Source organism: Cynoglossus semilaevis, chromosome 3, assembly GCF_000523025.1.
Source record: "Cynoglossus semilaevis isolate Cse_v1.0 chromosome 3, Cse_v1.0, whole genome shotgun sequence".
NCBI classification, from domain to species: domain Eukaryota; kingdom Metazoa; phylum Chordata; class Actinopteri; order Pleuronectiformes; family Cynoglossidae; genus Cynoglossus; species Cynoglossus semilaevis.
This window is the reverse complement of record NC_024309.1, coordinates 5,581,227-5,600,881: the sequence shown is the minus strand read 5'-3', so window position 1 is coordinate 5,600,881 and position 19,655 is coordinate 5,581,227. Positions and strand designations below refer to the sequence as shown.

At 39.5% G+C, this 19,655-nt stretch overlaps 3 protein-coding genes across 11 annotated transcripts; 1 reads left to right on the top strand and 2 right to left on the bottom strand.

Moving 5' to 3' along the window:
- Window positions 1-689: 689 nt before the first annotated feature.
- Window positions 690-5,003, top strand: tmem241 (transmembrane protein 241). 4 transcript variants are annotated; one of them, XM_025054639.1, is made up of 15 exons: window positions 690-920; window positions 1,339-1,385; window positions 1,589-1,666; window positions 1,760-1,841; window positions 1,970-2,020; window positions 2,105-2,130; window positions 2,238-2,289; window positions 2,386-2,434; window positions 3,057-3,102; window positions 3,211-3,246; window positions 3,811-3,845; window positions 3,953-4,022; window positions 4,218-4,311; window positions 4,632-4,696; window positions 4,841-5,003. In XM_025054639.1, the coding sequence occupies exons 1-15, from the start codon at window positions 849-851 to the stop codon at window positions 4,902-4,904; spliced, it is 867 nt and encodes a 288-aa protein (XP_024910407.1). In that variant the 5' UTR covers window positions 690-848; the 3' UTR covers window positions 4,905-5,003. The 4 variants fall into 4 exon arrangements, with proteins under 4 accessions (XP_024910407.1, XP_024910408.1, XP_008305860.1 ...); XM_008307638.3 differs by having other exon boundaries at window positions 692-920; window positions 1,943-2,020; XM_025054640.1 differs by lacking the exon at window positions 3,211-3,246 and having other exon boundaries at window positions 691-920; window positions 1,943-2,020.
- Window positions 5,004-5,148: 145 nt separating this feature from the next.
- rbbp8 (retinoblastoma binding protein 8) lies at window positions 5,149-10,949 on the bottom strand. 4 transcript variants are annotated; one of them, XM_008307636.3, is made up of 19 exons: window positions 10,797-10,949; window positions 10,462-10,595; window positions 10,337-10,379; window positions 9,724-9,819; window positions 9,547-9,638; window positions 8,663-8,735; window positions 8,366-8,547; window positions 8,185-8,280; window positions 7,888-7,952; window positions 7,749-7,813; window positions 7,468-7,603; window positions 7,217-7,373; window positions 7,043-7,128; window positions 6,308-6,422; window positions 6,001-6,174; window positions 5,882-5,924; window positions 5,690-5,777; window positions 5,469-5,610; window positions 5,149-5,387 (listed from the first exon to the last, which is right to left on the bottom strand). In XM_008307636.3, exons 2-19 carry the CDS (start codon window positions 10,559-10,561, stop codon window positions 5,284-5,286), a joined length of 1,857 nt encoding a protein of 618 aa, XP_008305858.1. In that variant the 5' UTR covers window positions 10,562-10,595; window positions 10,797-10,949; the 3' UTR covers window positions 5,149-5,283. The 4 variants fall into 4 exon arrangements, with proteins under 4 accessions (XP_008305858.1, XP_016886958.1, XP_024910406.1 ...); XM_017031469.2 differs by having other exon boundaries at window positions 6,308-6,419; XM_025054638.1 differs by having other exon boundaries at window positions 10,462-10,574; window positions 10,797-10,947.
- Window positions 10,950-11,252: 303 nt separating this feature from the next.
- Window positions 11,253-18,979, bottom strand: fam168b (family with sequence similarity 168 member B). 3 transcript variants are annotated; one of them, XM_008307633.2, is made up of 7 exons: window positions 18,823-18,979; window positions 15,496-15,586; window positions 15,313-15,402; window positions 14,686-14,828; window positions 14,101-14,299; window positions 12,838-12,962; window positions 11,253-12,743 (listed from the first exon to the last, which is right to left on the bottom strand). In XM_008307633.2, exons 2-6 carry the CDS (start codon window positions 15,563-15,565, stop codon window positions 12,850-12,852), a joined length of 615 nt encoding a protein of 204 aa, XP_008305855.1. In that variant the 5' UTR covers window positions 15,566-15,586; window positions 18,823-18,979; the 3' UTR covers window positions 11,253-12,743; window positions 12,838-12,849. The 3 variants fall into 3 exon arrangements, with proteins under 3 accessions (XP_008305855.1, XP_008305857.1, XP_008305856.1); XM_008307635.3 differs by lacking the exon at window positions 18,823-18,979 and adding an exon at window positions 18,649-18,802; XM_008307634.3 differs by lacking the exon at window positions 18,823-18,979 and adding an exon at window positions 18,509-18,533.
- Between the last annotated feature and the right edge of the window lie 676 nt (window positions 18,980-19,655).

Here is a 19,655-nt window from a genome sequence, read left to right as displayed (position 1 = left end):
GGACAGAAAAAATATTTTAAGACGTAAGAGTACTTGGACCAGTTACACAAATACTCGTTTTATTTTTAGTTTGTTTTATTGAAAATGAATAAGGCACAGAGCTAGGTTTTCATACAGGAGAGACTTTTGTAACTTCCCTATAATGTTACAGCATTTTTCAAAATACAAACATGTTATTTTTTTCATTTAATCACAGTTTCATAATAGATTAACAATTATCATGGTCAGTTTTACAAAAAAGTTGTGTGTTTACTCAAATCAGTTTATAATAAAACATTTTAATTCAATAAATGGGGTGGGTTTTTTATATATATAATTTTGTTTTTGCTTCTGTTTTTACTGAAGCAATGACATGGTCTAGTTGGTTAAGCACACCATAAAGGTCCTTTATGTGGGTATTATGTGGGCCAGGTGGGAAAGTTGAAGCCTTCTAGTGACAACGTCACAACCGTTTTTTGTCCTACCCTTTCACCTAGAGTCCAATTTAATAAATGCACACAAAAACAAATGCATTTATTATTTGCAGAAATGTATAGTCAGAAGTAAAAAAAAAGCTACGGTAAAACCTGGCAACCTTTTAAGGAAGCCACTGAATAAATTAAATTTGATCGAGTAGGCCCATAGATCACATGAGAAAAACTCTATACACGCACTTCCGGGATTTCCTCGTGACCTGTTTGGCTCCTGCCTGAAGCTGCATAGACGATCTTTGTATAGCGACGTGTGAACGACGTGTCACCGCGGCCGCGGGTGGTGAGGGAAGTTTTGCTTCTCAGATGTGCTAAGTGGAGTACCGCAGGCTGTAAAATGGACCGTTAAGACACCATGTCCCCACTGCACAGGTCAGAATGCAGTGGAAAAAATACACGAGTGGCTGCGTCTTCATCTTTCTTTTCGTTTTGACTTATTTCACCAACAAGGTGAGTGTCGACATCCGCCGAGTTCATCCTTCATCTGTCGGCGCCGTCGTTCATGCACGCAACGTAACAAGACCGCAGGCAAATGATGTCAACACTGTAACAGCCTAATTTACATGTAAACCACCAACATTAAATCACAACAACAATTCGTTAGTGATTTATCAAAGATTGGCAATCAACAGGCAGGAAACGAAAACCAAAGTTTAGCACAGTTGTAGTGCAGCGATCTATGAACCGATAAAACATATATATACTGTATATCGCCGTGATTGTTATACGTAGAAAAACGTGAAAAAGGAAGACATAAGTGTTTCGTGGTCGGTAGGACTTTGGTGACTGAGCTGTGGCGTAACCAGGCAATAAAACTGATGTGACGTCATCATTGATTTTGCTTTTCTTCTTTTTTTTTCCACTTCAGTTTGTCCTTTCGGTGTTAAAGTTTACATATCCGACTTTATTTCAAGGGTAAGTCATTTGCATTGTCTCCATAGAGTGCACGTAGGCAGGAAATATGGTTAAAAAAGAAATAGAAAATAAATAAAATATTTTAAATATATTATATATTACATATATATACATTTTCTGCATCAGATTATACTGTCACAACCAATAGAAATTAATTTAGTGAGTGACCCAAATTGTATTTTTTTTTCAAATTAATTTTGTAGATGGCAGACATTTATCGGTGCCCTTCTTCTCCTCCTCTTCGGAAAGCTGGGTTGGGTGGAGATGAGTCGCATCAACCGGTACATTTTTTTTTCTTAAGTCCTGTTTGACAACTGAAAGGCTGGGCACATAGAATTGTTTTAATCCATTTTTTTTTTCACGTCATGTTACAGAACAGCAGCTCTGCCCTGGCTTCCGGCCTCGCTCATCTTTGTGGGAAACATTTACGCCGGTTCCAGGGCTTTATCCCGCCTGGTATGTCTTGATATCAGACCCATACGTTAATCTGCAAATGTCTAAAATACATCAGCCGGCTTTAGGGTTAGTCAAGCGTTTGTGTTTTCTCCCTCTTTTAGGAAATTCCGTTTTTCTTTACACTCCAGAATTCCTCTCACGTCGTGAGTCACACGATCCTGAAGGTTGCCCACCGAGAGGTAGGTACACTATCTGCCCCACACCTGCTTGTTAACCTGCTTGGAATGTAGTGGTTCTGACTTGGATCTTTATCTCCTACACAGAAGATCCATTGGCTGAAACTTCTCAGGTTTGTCCTTGTTTGTTTCTTTTTTTTAAAAGTGGATATAACATTGGATTTAATCAGAAACATGTACTTCTTATCTATAAAAATGTACACATTTGTTCTCTTCACAGTCTATTTCTCATGCTGATTTCAGCTGTCAACCTTCCCTATTGCGACCTGCAGGTAATTATATAATATATTTAAGTGCTACATTATTTTTTTTTTTGACTACATAAAGGTCATGTGTTTTGTACATTCTCTCTTTTGTCTTCCTTACAGTTTGAGCTAAATGGTTACCTGTGGGCAGTGGTACATCTGGTCTGTGTCGGTAAGCCCTGTGATTTGTTCTCAAAGAGTTAATTGAATGAGACTACAATTGAAATACGTTAGGCAACAATTTAGGATGCTGCAAAAAAAAAGAGTTTTTACTAGGGATAGCTCGATAAAACTTTTTCTGCAACTCGGAGTTTCAGCCCAATACCAATATCAATCCGATACCTTGTTGTCCGGCATGCCGCGGGCTGCAGTTGCTAAGGCAACAGAGTGTCTCTGTTTACAGGATGCCGCGCAAAGTTAAGTTGAGCATTTGAGCTTAGGTATCGGGTTCATTTTTTAAAATTTTTTTTTCATGGCGGATCCTGAAATTTTGACCAGTATCGGCTCGAGCCATCCCTACCTTTAATTACTATGACTTTCTGTGCCCTCTAGCTGTCCTCCATGTCCCCCAAAGGGGACCTGCCCCTTACGTTGGGAATTGCTGAATACATAAGTAAATAACAGACTTCATTTAACATCAAGCCACGTCAGAAATCAAAGCTGCAGTATGTTTTCAGAGCAGTTGTGTGCTGTGCGTGCAGCTGTACTGCTTTGGTTTCCCTCCACGTTTAAATTGTTTTGTACGGAGAATACTGTGCGTTTTACACATGCTCTCGTTGCGACCTATGTTTCAGGTGCATACAGGGTGTTCAAAAGCCACTATAAGCCAAGTAATCTAAGGTGAGTGTGCGTTTTGGCTCAGGCATAAAGTCTACGTTGTCCTCCGTAAAGCAGTCGGACCAGTCTGCCAATGTGTTGTCTGACATTTTGGCGACGATTGAATTGCAGTGACCTGGAGCAACAGTGCATTGACTATTTGTTCAGGTGAGAGAGAACTCTTTCAAAAAAAGCGTCCGTAAAAGTCACATTCTGCCAAATAATTGATAGATAGAATTGTATTAATCCCTTGGGAGTTTCTTTGAGGAAATGAAAGCATCTGTTTCTATGCCATACTTCACTGATTTTACCTTAGGTTCATTTCTGCTGCAGTGCTGCTGACATTGGTTTAGTGCAGGGGTGCCAAAACCATATGGCCCGCGGGCCAAAACTGCCCCACTCAGGAGTCCAATACGGCCCACTTGATGAATGTTGAAAGTTAAAAAAAATCACCAACACTGCACATTAGCGATGTTTTGTCAAATATTTCATTAAATATATATATATATTTTGAATATATTTGTAGTTATTTGCATTAAAAAAAAGGGGGAAAACTGACTTATTCTTATTTATAGGTAATTATGTTATGATTATTTTATGATGATATGACAAAATGAGTTTGACACTCCTGGTTTAGTCGATAGCATTTTTAGCTTCCTGTCTCTTCCTGTTTGGGTTTTATTGACACTGGTAATCCTATTGTTGAATTTCTTTTTTTTATTTTTGCTCCAGTGTCCTGCTGCTGGCTGTTGCTTCTCATCCAACAGGTACAAATGACCCAAGTTTTCTTTTTTTATTTTACAACATTATCACTTCTAGTTACCATGTATTTCTCAATACAATATTATTTTAGTAATCATTAGCTCCATTTCAGGCGACCTTCTGGGTGTCTTGGAGTTTCCCTCTCTCCAGTCTCACACATTCCACTGTGGCTGTTGTGCCAGGTATTTGATTTTTGGTTTTACATACACTGAGTGCTGCACTTAATTCACTTTAAGTGAGACATTTGGAGATACGTATACTAAAAATGACCATCATTCAGTATTTTTAATTTTTTTTTGTGCAAGATTTTAATGTATACTATTTATATTCATTCATACATTTAGTCATTAGTCCCTGTTTTGTTGTAATTCCTACAGTGCACTGCTGGGGTTTCTTCTGCTGTTGGCCACCTCCAAACTAAAAACTGGACTGTCACTGGAGCACTTTAGGATCTGGAGTTTTTTGTCAAAGGTAAATATTTTTTTTTAACCTTTTTTCAGATTCATTCATTTTTTAAGCAACTTGTGGTACTTGCATTGTGTCAGGCTAGGGTTCTCAATGTGGAGGGCGCGGCCCTCTTTAGTGGATGCAGACTAATTGCCCAGGGGACGCAGCAGTTTAAATTGATTTAATATTTGAAATGTTTGTACCACAGTGAAAACTTTTTTCTTTTTTTTTCATTTGGTGAGAATATCAGTTTTGTCCATCAAATATGTTGACTTTCTTTACCATGATTTTTCACTGTAGTCTGAAGTAACTTAGCTAAAGGATTTTTTTTTTTCCCTTCACAGATTACTGCCATTTGCTTTTCACCATTTGTTTTCTCAGTAAAGATGAATGCTCCATCTGTGATGTGGTGAGTTGCTCAAAATGGGTGTCTGAAAATCTACACATTTTGTGAGTGTAGTGTTTTACAGTTGCTTTTGTGTCGTGTTATTTCAAGTTAACATTTCAGATGTTTTCACCTTGTTTTTTTTTTTCCCCCGCCCTTTGTCTTCAGTGTGGTCGTCAGTCACGTGGGGGAGGCACTGCTGCTGTATACTGACAGAGAACCTCAGCTGTGACAGTCATCTGCCAAATTTAAAAACAGAAGTTATTTTTTATAGGAATATTTTTGTACTCTCAAGTGTACGGGGATGAAATAAATCTATTTTATAAATCTATCTAAGTTTTGTGTTTCATTCTGATCTCACCTGAAAACGCGAGATTGACCCAGAGTTGACGTGAAAGCAATTAATAAAACATATGAACAATAGTATAAATATGTTTATTATTACTGTCTCAATGTATATATATATATATATATGTTTATTATTACTGTCTCAATAAAATGCTGGATTACGCTAAATGTAACTCCAGTGTGTACCAAGTATGATAAATCCTTTTGCAGTGCAATTTAAAAAGTCCTCAGACGAACAGTTCCACCAACACGATATATAAAATTCAACCGTCCTCCAAGTGTCTGTCCTCCTTTGGGGAAAACAGAGCGTTGAATGGTTGTCTTCTCCTTGAACGTAACTGCGGATTCTTCTCTTCCCTGATATAACCTGCAACAACGCAACGCAATAGTTGGTCAAATATTCTCGACAACCTCTCGTGTGTTATTTTTGACAGACTTCCTAAATGACCTCTTTCGATGCACGTCTGTGTTGATGGGAATCCGACTTCCCAGAAGTTTTCGGGAGTAGAAGGAGGAATGTACCGGAAGCGATGTCTTGAGCATTCAGACAACTTCCTCAGCTTCTCTTCCTCTGGGAGGTGAGCGTAATACTGGACAAGAAAGAACAACAACTCCATTACAGGGCGGCGGCTGGAAAATGTATTTATTTAGCAATCGCTAAACACTCACGATTTCACATTCTTTGCAGGTCGTGCCCTTCAGTTTTCTTCTCTCGTCTTTCTTGCGAACGACTGCCACGTGAGCAAATGTTGGTTCTCTGCTCCAGAGAGAGCGAGGGAGCAAATTAGGATAAAAACAAACTCAACACTTTATGGCTCTTGAAGAAGACAATAATGAGGGTTAGGCTCATTGGTGACTTACTGGGCTTTCCTTTGACCCGCAAAGCTTCCAGGACTGATTTGTTCTAATTCAGGAAACAAAACAGAAGCTCAGGTAAAGAGTCAGCTTCAAATGGCAAATAACAGAAGAATGAAACGTACCACTGTCATTGTCCTCCTCCTCCTCCTCTTCCTCCTCATCATCATCATTATCATTTACAGCAGCAGCACCTGACTGGCTCTGGAATGAATCTGAGCAGCTGTAGGACTTATACTCTTCATGAGCCGTAGTGTCAAACATCAATTCCAAACTGTCATTCGCCTTCCCACCAAGTCCTGAGGAGAAAAAAAAAAAAAAAAATTTTAAATGCACCAGCACTTAATTTTAATCTCAGATCTCAAATAAAAAAAGTAACAAAACTTTTTTAAAATAACAGTAAAGTTCATTATCTGTACAGTATTTATTTACCACAAAGGCTGTTCTGTCTGTCCAGGGCTTTTAGTCCCCGACCCTGGAGCATGCTGTGACTGACCCAGGTGGTATCTGTGTCCTCAACATTTTCATTGTTCTCTTCGAGTTGCTGCTTAAATTCACAAAAAAAAAGAAAAAAAAAAAAAAAAAAAAGATTTAACCATTCATTAACTGAGGAAGTCCCTTTAAGGTCACATCTATTTTTTTAAGGGTGTCCGGGACCAACAAACAAAAAGTAAAAGTATCAGACAAACGATTAACATGAAACAATAAAGATATATTCAGCCAGCAATTATTAATAATTAAAAACAACAGGTCATCTTTATCTCCAAGTCAACATGGCTCCATCCTTTTTGGCTGGTGACCCTATTTTGAATTCCAGACCATGTGGGGTCGTGACCCCAAGGTTGAACAACACAGACCTATGGTTTGCATTCATTATACCTATTGTAAACAGTAGTAACCCAGTGTGGTACACCCCAGGAAATTAAAATATTGTGTATTCTATAGTGCAGTACTGGCCGTATAACGTATGAATTGAATCATATTGTGGCATTTAAATAGAACCAGAATATATATAATGTAATCTTTCAGTTTATATGAGTACATAAATATTTAACGTTTTCAATGTAGGCGGGTCACTTTAACCGGGTCATCTGAAGGGTAACTTCCAAGTGACAGCTTCTCACTTTTGACTGACCCAGTTAGAGCGGCTGTTTGTCCTGACCTTACCTCTTCATCCGTACAGTCGCCCTCATACATTGACAGAGCCAGTGCTGGGTCAATGCTCCACATTTGTTCCACTTTCAGCCTCCTTTCTGCAAAAAAAAGTTTAAATGGCTTACAATCATAGTAATTAGGGTTAGTGTTCATTCTACAGCAACGGGGAGAAAGGGTGAGTCTCACTTTGTAATGCATCCGGCTGGCCATGTGACATGTTCACGTCCTGCAGAGGGGATCTTTTACGCTCAGTGATGGTCCTCTCGTCCTCGTTTTTGACGTCTGTCTTCTTAAAGGCGGGACTCAAAAAAGAAACACTGGCTCGTTTCTGCGCTGATTTGACCTGTTAGATGATAACGATGTTTTATATATATATAAAAAAAACAAGAAATATTAGGCACATTTTAAAAATTAAAAAAAAAAAGGTCTGCATCTACCTCCTGAAATCTTTGTTCGTTGTCATCTTGCTCACTGTCCTCCTTCTTGCGTTTGGCTCTGGGAATGGAGCCATTTTCGGAGAACCGCTTGTCTTGATAAAGCAGCGACGGTGAAGTCTTCGTGGGTAGGTCTGGTCTGTGATTCACAGTGGACGAAGAATAAAACAAAACAACCTTAGGTCGAGGATCTGCTGTAATTGCGGTTATCGACTTCTCACAGTTTCTTCGTTGGAATCTGTAAACTTCTAACTCACACATATTGAGGCTATTGTGATACTTACATGGCACGAATGTTATTCATCTTAGGATTATTCGAGCGACTTGGAAGTTCTGAGGTCCCGTTGTTCTGCAAAAAACAAACAGGGAATATTTGAACGATAAGAGACCATAAATGTTATGTTGCTGTATGAAGTGACCTACCACAGGGACAAACGGTTCAAGACCGCACGTTTCAGCGACCACCTCTTCTCCTTCGTGATTCCCATCTGAAACAACAAAAACAAAAATCGTAGTTGCAATCAGTGGCGCTTTGGCCCAGAGGCAATGTCTCTGTCATTGGTGTGCAACCCCAGGGTTCACCTCCTGGACAAGTTCGAATCCCGGTTAGGGTACCTTTGGGGGGTTGGTACGGTGCAGTGTGATTTGGGTGGAGACTGCTGACCTGTTTTTTTTTTTTTTCCTGACAGTTTACGACGAGTCCAGTTTGTGAAGTCATACCTGAAGTTTGTGTAAAATCCAGGACACACGTGTTAGGTACAAGTACTTCCTCTCTCCCAGGATCCTTTGCAGCATCAACAGGCTCCTCACTTATCTCTAAAACAGCAGGTTCAAGGACATGGTGATGAAGACAGAGGACAATCAAATGTGTAAAATGGCGGATCCCCTAAAGCAGACCGACCTCTGAAGAGCGTGTTGTTAGGACGCGGTAAAGGAAACTCTATGTAACGAAGGCGTCTGTTTTTGTCAACGTTTCTATGTTTCTTGAGCTTGTTTGTCGCGGGCAGTGAGCTAGGCAGGACGGGTGAGTTTGGGATGAAGTCTTCTTCTTGTTCTGTGGCCGTGGCCTGCTGTGACCTTGAGCTGAAGGACAATACAAAGACAAGAGTCACAATCCCCCGAAATCATGAATCTGTGATCCTGTGGTAAGTTTTGCAAGAAAGTAGAAGTGAATTGCAGACACGTGCAAAGCTCTTACCAAGTCAGTTTACATTTCTGTAGTTCAACATGCATTTTTCTGTTTTCCTCTTCCACGTCATCTTTTTCATTTGCTGAAAAACAACACGCTCAAACATTAGTGAATGCCTAGGAACGGAAATCTTGTGAAGCAGTCAGATAAAAGACTATGTTGCCGAATAACACCAAGATTTAGCAAAGATTTTATTCTTATATAACTACCTACAAAACTTTGATTCCCTACCACTGTGCAAATTTGGGTCACTGTGATGGTCTGAACCAGGAGTGGCCAAATTTGGGGCTAGAATGAGGTTCAGAATTTGAGTGGTGGGCTGGTTCAGTATTACGTTGGATGTAGAAAGCTGCGCGAAATAATATAAATAAAATGTACAAGATTAAACCTAAATTTGGCACATTTGACATTGTATGCCGCCATCTAGTGGCATCAAATGAGATTAAATGAAATTCCATACCTTGTGCCAGTGATTAAAAAAGACTAAAGGGCTGTATCGGTCCCCGAGCCATAGTTTGCCTCTATAGCCTGAACACTGTTATTTATTTACCGCAAATTATTTTTCATTCATCTACAAACACTGATGGGCAGAACAATTAAATACTCTTTTCACTCACTGGCAGTAGACGACTATAAAAATTAAAAAGGAGACCTGGTATATAAGTGTTCAACTAAACAGAACTAGACCACTGAGTTAGTAAAATTACCTTTTTTGTTTAGTTCCATGAAAATATTTTTAATGATGTGGGGTTTTTTTTTTCGATTAATGTCTCAAGGTTCTTTAAGAACATTGGATAAATCTAGATACAGAAAAATCAACATTTCTGTTTGTTACTATAGTCACATACAAGCTGCTCTGCACCACAGTAGAAACAACAAAAAACTCCACTCACTCATTTTAGTGATTAGACTCCGATGCTGATCCTCCTTGTTTTTCAGCTCCTCCCCTAAGGTGGCACATCGATCGCACTCCCTTGCTCGGAGCCTGGATACAGTGAACATTCACTAGTTGGTTCTCTGTCTGTGTCAAAAGGTATTAACTTAACCTCTTCTTGACTGAAGGGTCATACCTTTCCTCCAAATGACTGACAGCTTCCTGCAGTTTTTTGTTTTCCTCCTTCAGCTGCTGGTTACGACTATAAAACACTTCAAGCCTCTGAGCATCTCTATGTCACAACAAAAATTAAAAAAAATATTTAGAACTGCAGCAATTTGTACATTCCGATATAAACTTTATAAACCCACAAAAAGTCTATAGATTAATACAAATATTTAGAACTGCAGCAATTTGTACATTCAGATATAAACTTTATAAACCCAGAATAATACAAATAAAAAAAACTCAACATTTTTATTTACATATTTTGCTGTGTGTTTGTGTTTTAATGACTGACCAACTATCTCCTCCAACCGTAATGTTTAAGTCGGTGTTTCCCAATTGTTTTTTGAGCCACGCTACATACATACAGTATTAAAAGAAATCTTAAAATATATATATTTTTATGTTTTTATTGCCATCTGCTGCCATCTAGTGGAAGTTATCTGTATTGTTCTGCACATCACCGTCGCATAGACAAAGATTTTGATATTCTTAGCTGAGATGCTAATGATTTCCAACATAATAGAGAAATTTAACTATACAGAGCTACACTTCAAAATGTTTTTAAATTCCAAAGTACTCACAGACAGCGGTCCTTTTTCAAGTTGCTCACTTTTGCTTCCAGCACTGAAAAAAAAATGGTATTTTCATTTGAATATTTAAAAATATATATTTAAATACGAGTACTACTCTGTATGGAAATAACTACCTTGCAGTGTTTCCTGGTGACACTGTCTTAGTTGTTTCCATAGTTCCTCGAAAAGCTCAGCTGGTTTTGCTGAACCAATGCTCAGTTCTTGGTTGCTCATCCTTCCCTGGCTTCTAAAAGCAGCATCCACACCGCTGACATTGAAGGTTGATAACAAATCCACATTTGTCTGTTAGTCATGGACGTGACTTATATGCGAATTTATAATAATTTGCCATATTGTTAAACCGTAATCTGTCAAATGTCATTTCGCCATACAGTCACCTTATGTAAAACCTCACTGTAAACACAGTAACATAAATAGATTTGAAGAGATTAAACAACAGAATACTTACAGCGCTAGTTGTGTCAAAAGTGTCAACAACTTTACTTACAAAAAACTACAACGAATACAAGCAAAACAGCGCCGAGGTTGTCCTTAAAAATTAAGCCGCCTCTGTTTTAGTTAAAACATCTAAAAAAACTGGCGCGCCTCAGTGCATGTCGGGAAATCTTTCTACACGTAACTGCGTCGTAGCCGCCAGCGCCGCCCACCTCTTAAAGGGACAGTGTGTCCTTTTGGATGAGGATGACGTAGGTATGACGCTAGACTAGTTTTTATATAACATAACCAACAAAAATAACCATGTAATGGTATGTTTACGTTTATACTGTTTATTTATTTATTTACTTATATATTTGAAATTTAACTAGAACAATTAAAATAATCAGAACCAAGCAAGGGAGTAAGGGGTAAGCTGGGCAATGTGTTCCATTTCTATTCTTGAAAAGAAAAACCCAAAACAACAATGTATCCTCCATTTTGTTTTTATTTTTGGTCTTAAGAATACAAAACAAGAACCAAAATCACAAAAATAACATTTACAAACAGATAATTAAACAGAGGTGACTGAGGCAACATAGAAGAACATGTCTGAAACAGTAATGTTGACGTGTTGTCCAGTATATGCAACGTCCAAAAGGTCAAATTTCAATTAGTGCCTTTTACTCAGTAGTGCTATACATAAATATACTTTAGTCATATGATGAACCTCTAATTACAGTTAGTGATTCCCTGTTGTCACAGCTAAGGACTAACTGACTCATTTGACATGTAGTCTCAAAATTTACGTCGCGCTATATGGCACAAATTTATTACGTTTAAACTCCTCTTTCACGCAATGCACGCGCACATACACACGTTTACAGCCGCACACACGCTCAGACACAAAATGCTCCCGTGAACTTATGGTTTTCAAAAGGTGCAAATTATTTTCCAAAAACATCCTACTGCATGTAATGCGATACAGTCCTAAATACTTGTGTATAGAATAAACAATTACTTAAAACAATGAATTCACCCAAAGGTGGGGTTTTTTATACGCAAGAAAATTCCTTTAAACTCTGCAAGCTATGAAACTGTTTTTTTTTTCGTTATAGCAATGAATCATTTGAAATAAAAAAAAAGGAATTTATAGTCAGAATGGCCATCAGTCAAAGGCACAAACTCAAAGTCTTATCTAAAATACAAAAATGGTAAGACATTCTGCAGACGGTGCATCACTAAAGGAATATTAAAAACTAACGTCACTTGCCGAAAAAACACAAAGCCGTGAAAATAGCACAGTTTAGCCTGCACCGGTTATGCAGGATCGTTTTTGCATGGAATAACATTTCTCGTCTTTTCTTCTTTCACATAAAACACTGGTGAGTCAGCACTAAAGATTATTACTTTTATTCTTCTTCGTTTTTTTTTTTTTTTTTTTTTTTAGATCCTTTGGATGTGTGCCTTTTGTTGATTTTGCATCTGTCACAGCAGGTAGATTGAGCTAGCATTACTTCATATAATTATATTTACACATGCATTCAACACTGTGTTCATGTGTGTGTCCTTTATATGTCCCCTAGCTAATGAAACTATTCCAAAGTCCCCTTTTCACCACTTACAGTTTAAGCTATAAAAACCTGCACGACAGTCGACGGGAACAAAAAAAATTGCATGGACGCCCTGCTGTTGGATGTGGGATATGCAGCAGGTTGCAGAGGTGCTGGCACTGGGGAGTGGCGTGGGATGCAGCCGTTTTTTTATTAAGAGGGAGAGGTGGAGGGGTGGGGGGTGTTAATGGCAACTGAGGCAATTCACCACCACCTCCATGTATGGATGGACCTCTATCTATGTAGTAAGGTATAAGATTCACATTATGCTGGAAGAGGAGTAATTGGTTGCAGACTCTGGTAAAACAGGTCTTCACCAAGAGCAGAAAACACTGGTGAGTGTGAATGCATATCTACCTTCTTCTGACCTGCAGCAGCGACAACAACAACAACAACAACACATGGGTTAACACCAGGGCTGATATCCATCACCTATTTTTCAGGTCTTCACATCATACTCACATTTCCCTACTTTTACCACTGAGGTGGCACATAGCTGTAGCTGGGTGTCCCAGGAGGCCTGTAGGTGGGCATTGTGACTTGGTGGGGGGCAACTGGCGCTGGTGATGGAGTTGTCAACAAGGTTCCTAAGAAGCAGAGTGAATCAAATTTGTAATCTGGTGCTTACAGGGTATCGCATCATAGGGTGTCTTTGGATTAATCTGGATTATAACGTGGATCATAATTAATCCTGCATGACTGTGATTAGTATGGGTAAATCAACATTCATTTATTTATATATTATATATATATACCCATCTGTTACAATCCATTCAAAAATGTATCTGATTAATTTCACACATTTTTCCACTTGGTTCAGAATCAGAAGTGTTTGTAAAATTTCAAAGCTTTCCGACAAATTTTATAAATGTTTTTAGAAATGAAATACGTGTACAGGGGGTCCTTGACTAGTTCTGTTCCTGTGGTGCGACATAAATTGGAACTCACATACTGTACATAACTACCTAAGTCACTTAAGTGGTAACATCATAATCTAGGACAGTGGTTCTTAACCTCGTTGCAGGTACTGAACCCCACCAGTTTAATATGCACATTCACCGTACCCTTCGGTGATGGCCAAGCGGAGGGCGTGTCGTCACGAATCAAATGAGTCGGGTGTGTGTGTTGTCCTCCGCCGAACCCCTGAGCCTGACTCACCAAACCCCTGGGGTTTGATCGCACCCAGAATAAGAACCACTGATCTAGGACATGAAAACATCAGAAGAGTCTGACCTACGCCTGGGAGACATAATGAAGGGCAAAAAGTTCCCCCAAAACCCCCAACACAGACGAAAGAAAGCAAATGTAGTACTACAATCGTCGAACGTAAACAAAGACGTCTTCTACATACAGCGCCACTTGTTGACGTTTTTGTCCGATCACCAACAGCAAATTTTAATGCCGTACAACTTTTTTATAAATTTATGGGAGATGGCGACGTAAACCGAGGACCCCTGTACTAGTATTTTTTCTTTTGTGTACTCACAGTTACAAAGTACCAATGCCAATAACATTTTCTGTTGGGTTCCAATAAACGTGCAATAATTGTAAGACAATAATTTGCAATTCAACACTACGATCACGGTTTGTTCCGACATTTGACTACTGACCAAAAACAAGTCTGTCAGACAGCCGTTTGTGACAAACATCATCTTCTTTGTAACAGCAGATACTCATATGAACCTAGCTTTTCACTTCCCAATAATAAAACGACGTGCGACTCACCAGCAGACATGGCCATGGTGGTACCAGCTACCATCCCCATGGCGACACCGTTGGGGCGCGGCGGAGGGATAGTGGGCGCATACATGGCTGCTGGCATCCCATTTGGCTGGACCACCGTTGTGTGGTGTATAACATGAGGCGGCGCAGCATACAGCGGCTGTGTGTAGTAAGTGCCCTGCTGTTGTGATGGTATTAATGCCTGGATCGGAGAAAGGAGAGCAGGGCATCCAGTTATAAGCGTTTAAAATGAGAAAATCAGAAAATTGAAATGAACTGAATGAGAAAATCAGAAAATTGAAATGAACCGAATTGGATGGATGGATGGATAGATGGATGGATGGATGGATGATGGATAGATAGATAGATGGATAGATGGATGGATAGATGGATGGATGGATAGATGATGGATAGATAGATAGATAGATAGATAGATGGATAGATGGATGGATAGATGGATGGATAGATAGATGGCGAGATGGATGGATGAATGGATGATAGATGGATAGTTAGATGACCCGTATGGTCCGTGAAGGCTGGATGGATGGATGGATAGATAGATGACCCGTATGGTCCGTCAAGGAGTACCTGTGCATATGGGTTCTGTTGGGGGTAGGTGCTCCTTACAGGGTAGACTGCAGCATGGTACGGGTTGGGTGAGGAGGAGTAGGGTGGAACAGTTCCTGTGTTGGGAGAGCAGGACATTTTGAATGGAGTGCCCGGAGCATAGCCTGAAAAGCGAGAAAGAAGACTCACATTAGTACATTAGTCACATTAGTACTGCTGGTGTTTATCTGTAAGAAAGAAAAAAAAAACAGCTAAAATAATCAATTTGGAATTTTTTTTTTAACAGGTATGTCATCATTTTGACCTCAGTAAATCGGTTTGCATCGCTGCTTAGAAGTTAAAAGTTTGAGGACGGCATAACAAGAAAACACCACAGGGCTACTTTGGGAAGCGTTTCATGTTGCTTTGTACTTATGTAATAATGTTTTCAGAAGTTAAAAGTACATTGTAACTATCCCCTTTTTAATTCACTTGAACAGCTTCAATGCATCTAGAAGCCAGTATAATATATACTTTGGCTTTGTTGGATCACGTATCCTTACTCACAATACTGCAACTTGCAGCATCTGCCGATGCAAACCAAAACAAACATATGAGAAAGAGATGAGATATTTAGATAAGGTTCGTAGCGTCAAATAAGCTTCTCACCACTGGTGAAGGCCGGGTTCGTTCCTGCGTAGATGTTCTGTGTGTAAGCTGGAGCAGCTGCTGCTGCCGCGTAGCCGACAGGGAATCCAGCTGCCGTGAACAAAGACGAAGAAGAAATTGATAGTGAAATCTTCAGCTTGGTGGTGGTTTAATATGAGGAGGGTTATGTAATCGTTGCTTTACCTGGATAGCCTAATCCCTTGCTGTTAGTGAAAGGGACCCCTGTTGGTGCGGGGCTGTACACTGGATTCATACTGGTCACTTTATTGAGATCCTGCAGTGACGGAGAGAAGAAGGTATGGCAATTTTTTCCAAGACAAACACGTCAAGACAAACAATTTAACCAAAAAATTGCTCCGGTTGTCGTACCGTAGCTCGGTTGCCGAACAAGAGATAATACTGTGCAAGTGTGTTGCGTCAGTCTGTGCTTGAGATATTCATGCTAAAAACTGTTGTCCGATTTTGCCAGTATTTCTTGCACTGTGCTATATATATTTTTTTTTTAATTCCATAAATCACCATGTGTCCTAAAAAAAGCTAGTAAAAGTGGAAAAGCTGAAACAGAGAAGTAGTGAGAACAAGAATAGTTGTAATGATTATTTTCATTGGTTTCGCCTTCAGGAACAAATTAAGTTCGACAACCGAGGATCCACTGTATTCTTAAAATTATCGCGTCGCTAACTTTCACACTAAAACCCTGCGCAGTTCGTCGTCAGACAGGACACATGACAGCAATAAAAATTCAAGGTTGCTCTCCGACACTCAGTTATTACTGATCCGTAATGAACTACAGCTGGTTATCCTGAGTAAATTAAATAAAGCATCAAATATTCAAATCTGTTAGCGTTTGTTTTCAGGAGACCACTGAGACATCTGTTACAGCTGCTCTTTCACAATTGCTAAAACAAACAGATGTTTCCTTAGAGCCGAAACCGAACAATGTAAACCAGCGAAGCGTGCTTTGTTTTGGTCGTTTTCGTACAATAAAGCTGTAGCTAACGGTGTAGAGACTAAAAAAAAACACAAGCTTGTGATCGCTCCAGACCAAAGTCATCACATTAAATGTATGCTTACAAACAACATACACAGGTGATGATCAACTGGTGGCCTGCGGGGCCAAATGTGGCCCACGAACCATCCAATCGACTGGAAACCAGCCCACGACTGAATTCCAAAATTGGGAGGATCAAAGAGAAAACTACTAATGCAACTGGAAATCAACAACTGACTCTTAAACAACTATCCGTAATCCCCAACATTGTGTGATTTTTATGTAATTTTATTTGACTCTCTGGCCCCAAGGTGGCCTTAAAAATTCTGACCCCTGACATACACATTTCAGATTTTAGATACAGACAGCAAGGACACACTAAAGAAAACAACACCCTATATTAGTTGTTTATCTAATTCAATTCAATTCAACATTACATGTCCCCAGATGTCCATACTGCAATCCAGGATAACGGCCACCGGGACATCAACCTTGGCTCAGAACTCCAGCTTTCCCTTCTTTTTTTTTATCACTTATCCATACTAAACGGTGCATTCGATACCAATTGTGAAGGTGACACCCTACAAGCACCTGAAGGAGTACCAACACAAGTTCTCTAATCTCGGAATACCAGAAAGGAATCCTCCACTATCTCACGGGCTCCGTGGACTGCAAAGCCCCTAATCGGACGCATCCATCTCACCATTTTACCAACGGAGCCGGAGAGATGTGTCACACCGAGAACGTGATCTCATTCTGTAGTGAGGAGCACGGCAAAGGTGCCAAGTGGCTCGTATAAGACGACCTTGCCGGGTCATAGTCATTTTAGTTCCTTTGTCCTTTCCGTGCGCTGTCCACACACGCCGTATGTGAGTGGAATCGCATATCTAGTGAGCCTGTCCCCCTCCAGTAGCACTGTGGGCTGAATTCGACCCCATCTGCAATCGTGACCTAAGATATTCTCGCTCTTATTCTCCATTATATAGTAATGTAACGTTTCGGATGTGAGATCAGATGTGAGATACATGTCACAAAAATAGGGATTTACAAAAATGGAGAATGAAAACAATGGAAAAAGAATACAAAGTATCAGAAAGACCCAATCGAAATTAAAATCACCGTTTTGTGAAGCACGTAGAAACACCAAGATTTAACAGATGACAGCAATGAGGATGTAATGAAAACTATAAAAAAAATGTATATATATATATATATATTTTTAAATTCCAACCCCTGGCTCATGTGTACGAAATGGACAAAAGTATTCGGTTCTAAAAGTGGGGTTTAGAAAATGTATAAAAAAAAAACATTGCCTATGTATTTCCGACATTAACGCAAAGTAGCTACATTTATTTTATTTTAGTTTTTGTGTGTGGGTGTGTGTGTGAAAAGGAGGAAAAGGGGGGTCAAACATATGGCCTGCGGGTCAAAACCGGCCCGTTTGGGGTTACAGGCCAGCACACTTGATGAATTTCCAAATACAGGAAATGTAAAATTATATTTCATTATAATTAATTTTAAAAAATATATAATTGAGAGTTTTCTTAATGTACTTCTTTGCATGAAAACAAAGGAGGGAAAACACGGACTTATTGTTATTTAAAGGTAATTATGTTACGATGGTCCATCCCACTTGACATCTAATTAAGGTGGAATGAGTTTGATACCCCTGGTATCTGGTCCCTGCAGAAATATTAAACGCTGCTATAACTGAATATCCCTCATGTTTACACAGCAGGTACAACAAACTACTAGAATTTTAATATGTCAATAAAACGTAGGCAGTTGCTCCACTAGGCATAAAGTATAGGCATGCAATTCACGGAGGAGACACACACTTTTGATTAAACTTTGTGTACGTTCCCTTTAACTAATGAAAATGGAATGCAAAATTATATATATATATATATAAATAGTAGAATTCATTTAGCAAATTAATAACTACCTTTAAATTTTCTTTCTTTCCCCCCCCATTTTCCCCCTCAAAAAATGCGTTTTGGGGTCTGTGTACGCGTTAAAAACCGATAACGCACCGACCATTTTTTAAAGTATAACATTAGCATTGGCATGAAGAACGAAAAAAATACATAAAAACAACAGACAGCAGTGAGATATGCAGGAGTAATACGTTAAACACAAACACAAATACACACACGCTCTTGTTTACAGGTGACGTTATGTTCCTGTAAAAATAAAGATGGCAACCTGTCACTGGAAGAAGTGAGAGCAGGGACCGGGGCTTTGTTATGATGAGCGGGCACAGCCTCGAGCCTGCGCCCACCTGAGCACGTCCGCCCCTGCGGGCAAGTAGCCTTCTGCGCCCTCGCGGACACGCTGTCGCTCACCTGTCTGACCGCCGACAACCGCCGCACCGTGTCCGGGCCAGCGGCGGCCAGATGAGGGCAGCTTGTCCGCAGGCCGCAGAGGAGCCCACAGACAGCTGTGTCCCGCAGCCCCTCCGGTCCCCGCAACACAGGTAACACGCACACTCGATCGAACACAGGCGCACACACACACACCTCGTTCTGCTGATAATAACCGACGGTAAGTGAAAGTGGCAGTCCGCACTGACGTCTGTCCCTCCTATGTCCTCTACCGTCAGATGAGACGTAGCTGCCGTTGCTTTGATCCAGATGCTTTGCACAACTCTTTTGAGCACCACGCGTCACTTCCGAGTACGGTCACGTGGTCTCCACGTATTTACAGCACAATTGTGTGGAATGTGCTGATCAGGTGATATGTTTGGAATAAATTGGTGCGTATTTCCCTTCACCTTGTGTCTATAGGTGTACTACTGGTTCTGGTACTAGTTACTAATTACAATTATATATTTTTTTCATGATTTAGTAATTAAAATGTACTCATTTGACATGAATGTTTATTTGCTGTGATTTTTCTTCGACTTTCTTTCAAAAAGAAACAAAAGGAAAGACAAACACTTTTTTTTTTTGGTTTTCCCTGACAGTCTTTTGTATGAGTTTGTCAAATATAAACACGTTGAATCAGTGCATGGACGAATTTTATCAAATATAAACACGTTGAATCAGTGCAAGAATTTTGAAAATACGTAAAACTAATTGGGTTAGCTTCAGCTATTAGCAGGTTAGCTGGAAACACGATTAGGTTTCGAGATGAAGTGTTAATTAAGCAAATAATCACGTTTTTATTTATTTTTTATTCGTTTTTGGTTTTTAATCATAATAAGCATATAAGCCCGCAATCCACAGTAATCTGGACAATCAGAATAGAACTAAACAAACGCTAACAAGCTCGTGTTTTATACAAAAAAAATAAATTAAAATGACACATTTATTTATTATATCGGAAAAGGGTCAAACCAAAGTTTTTTGGT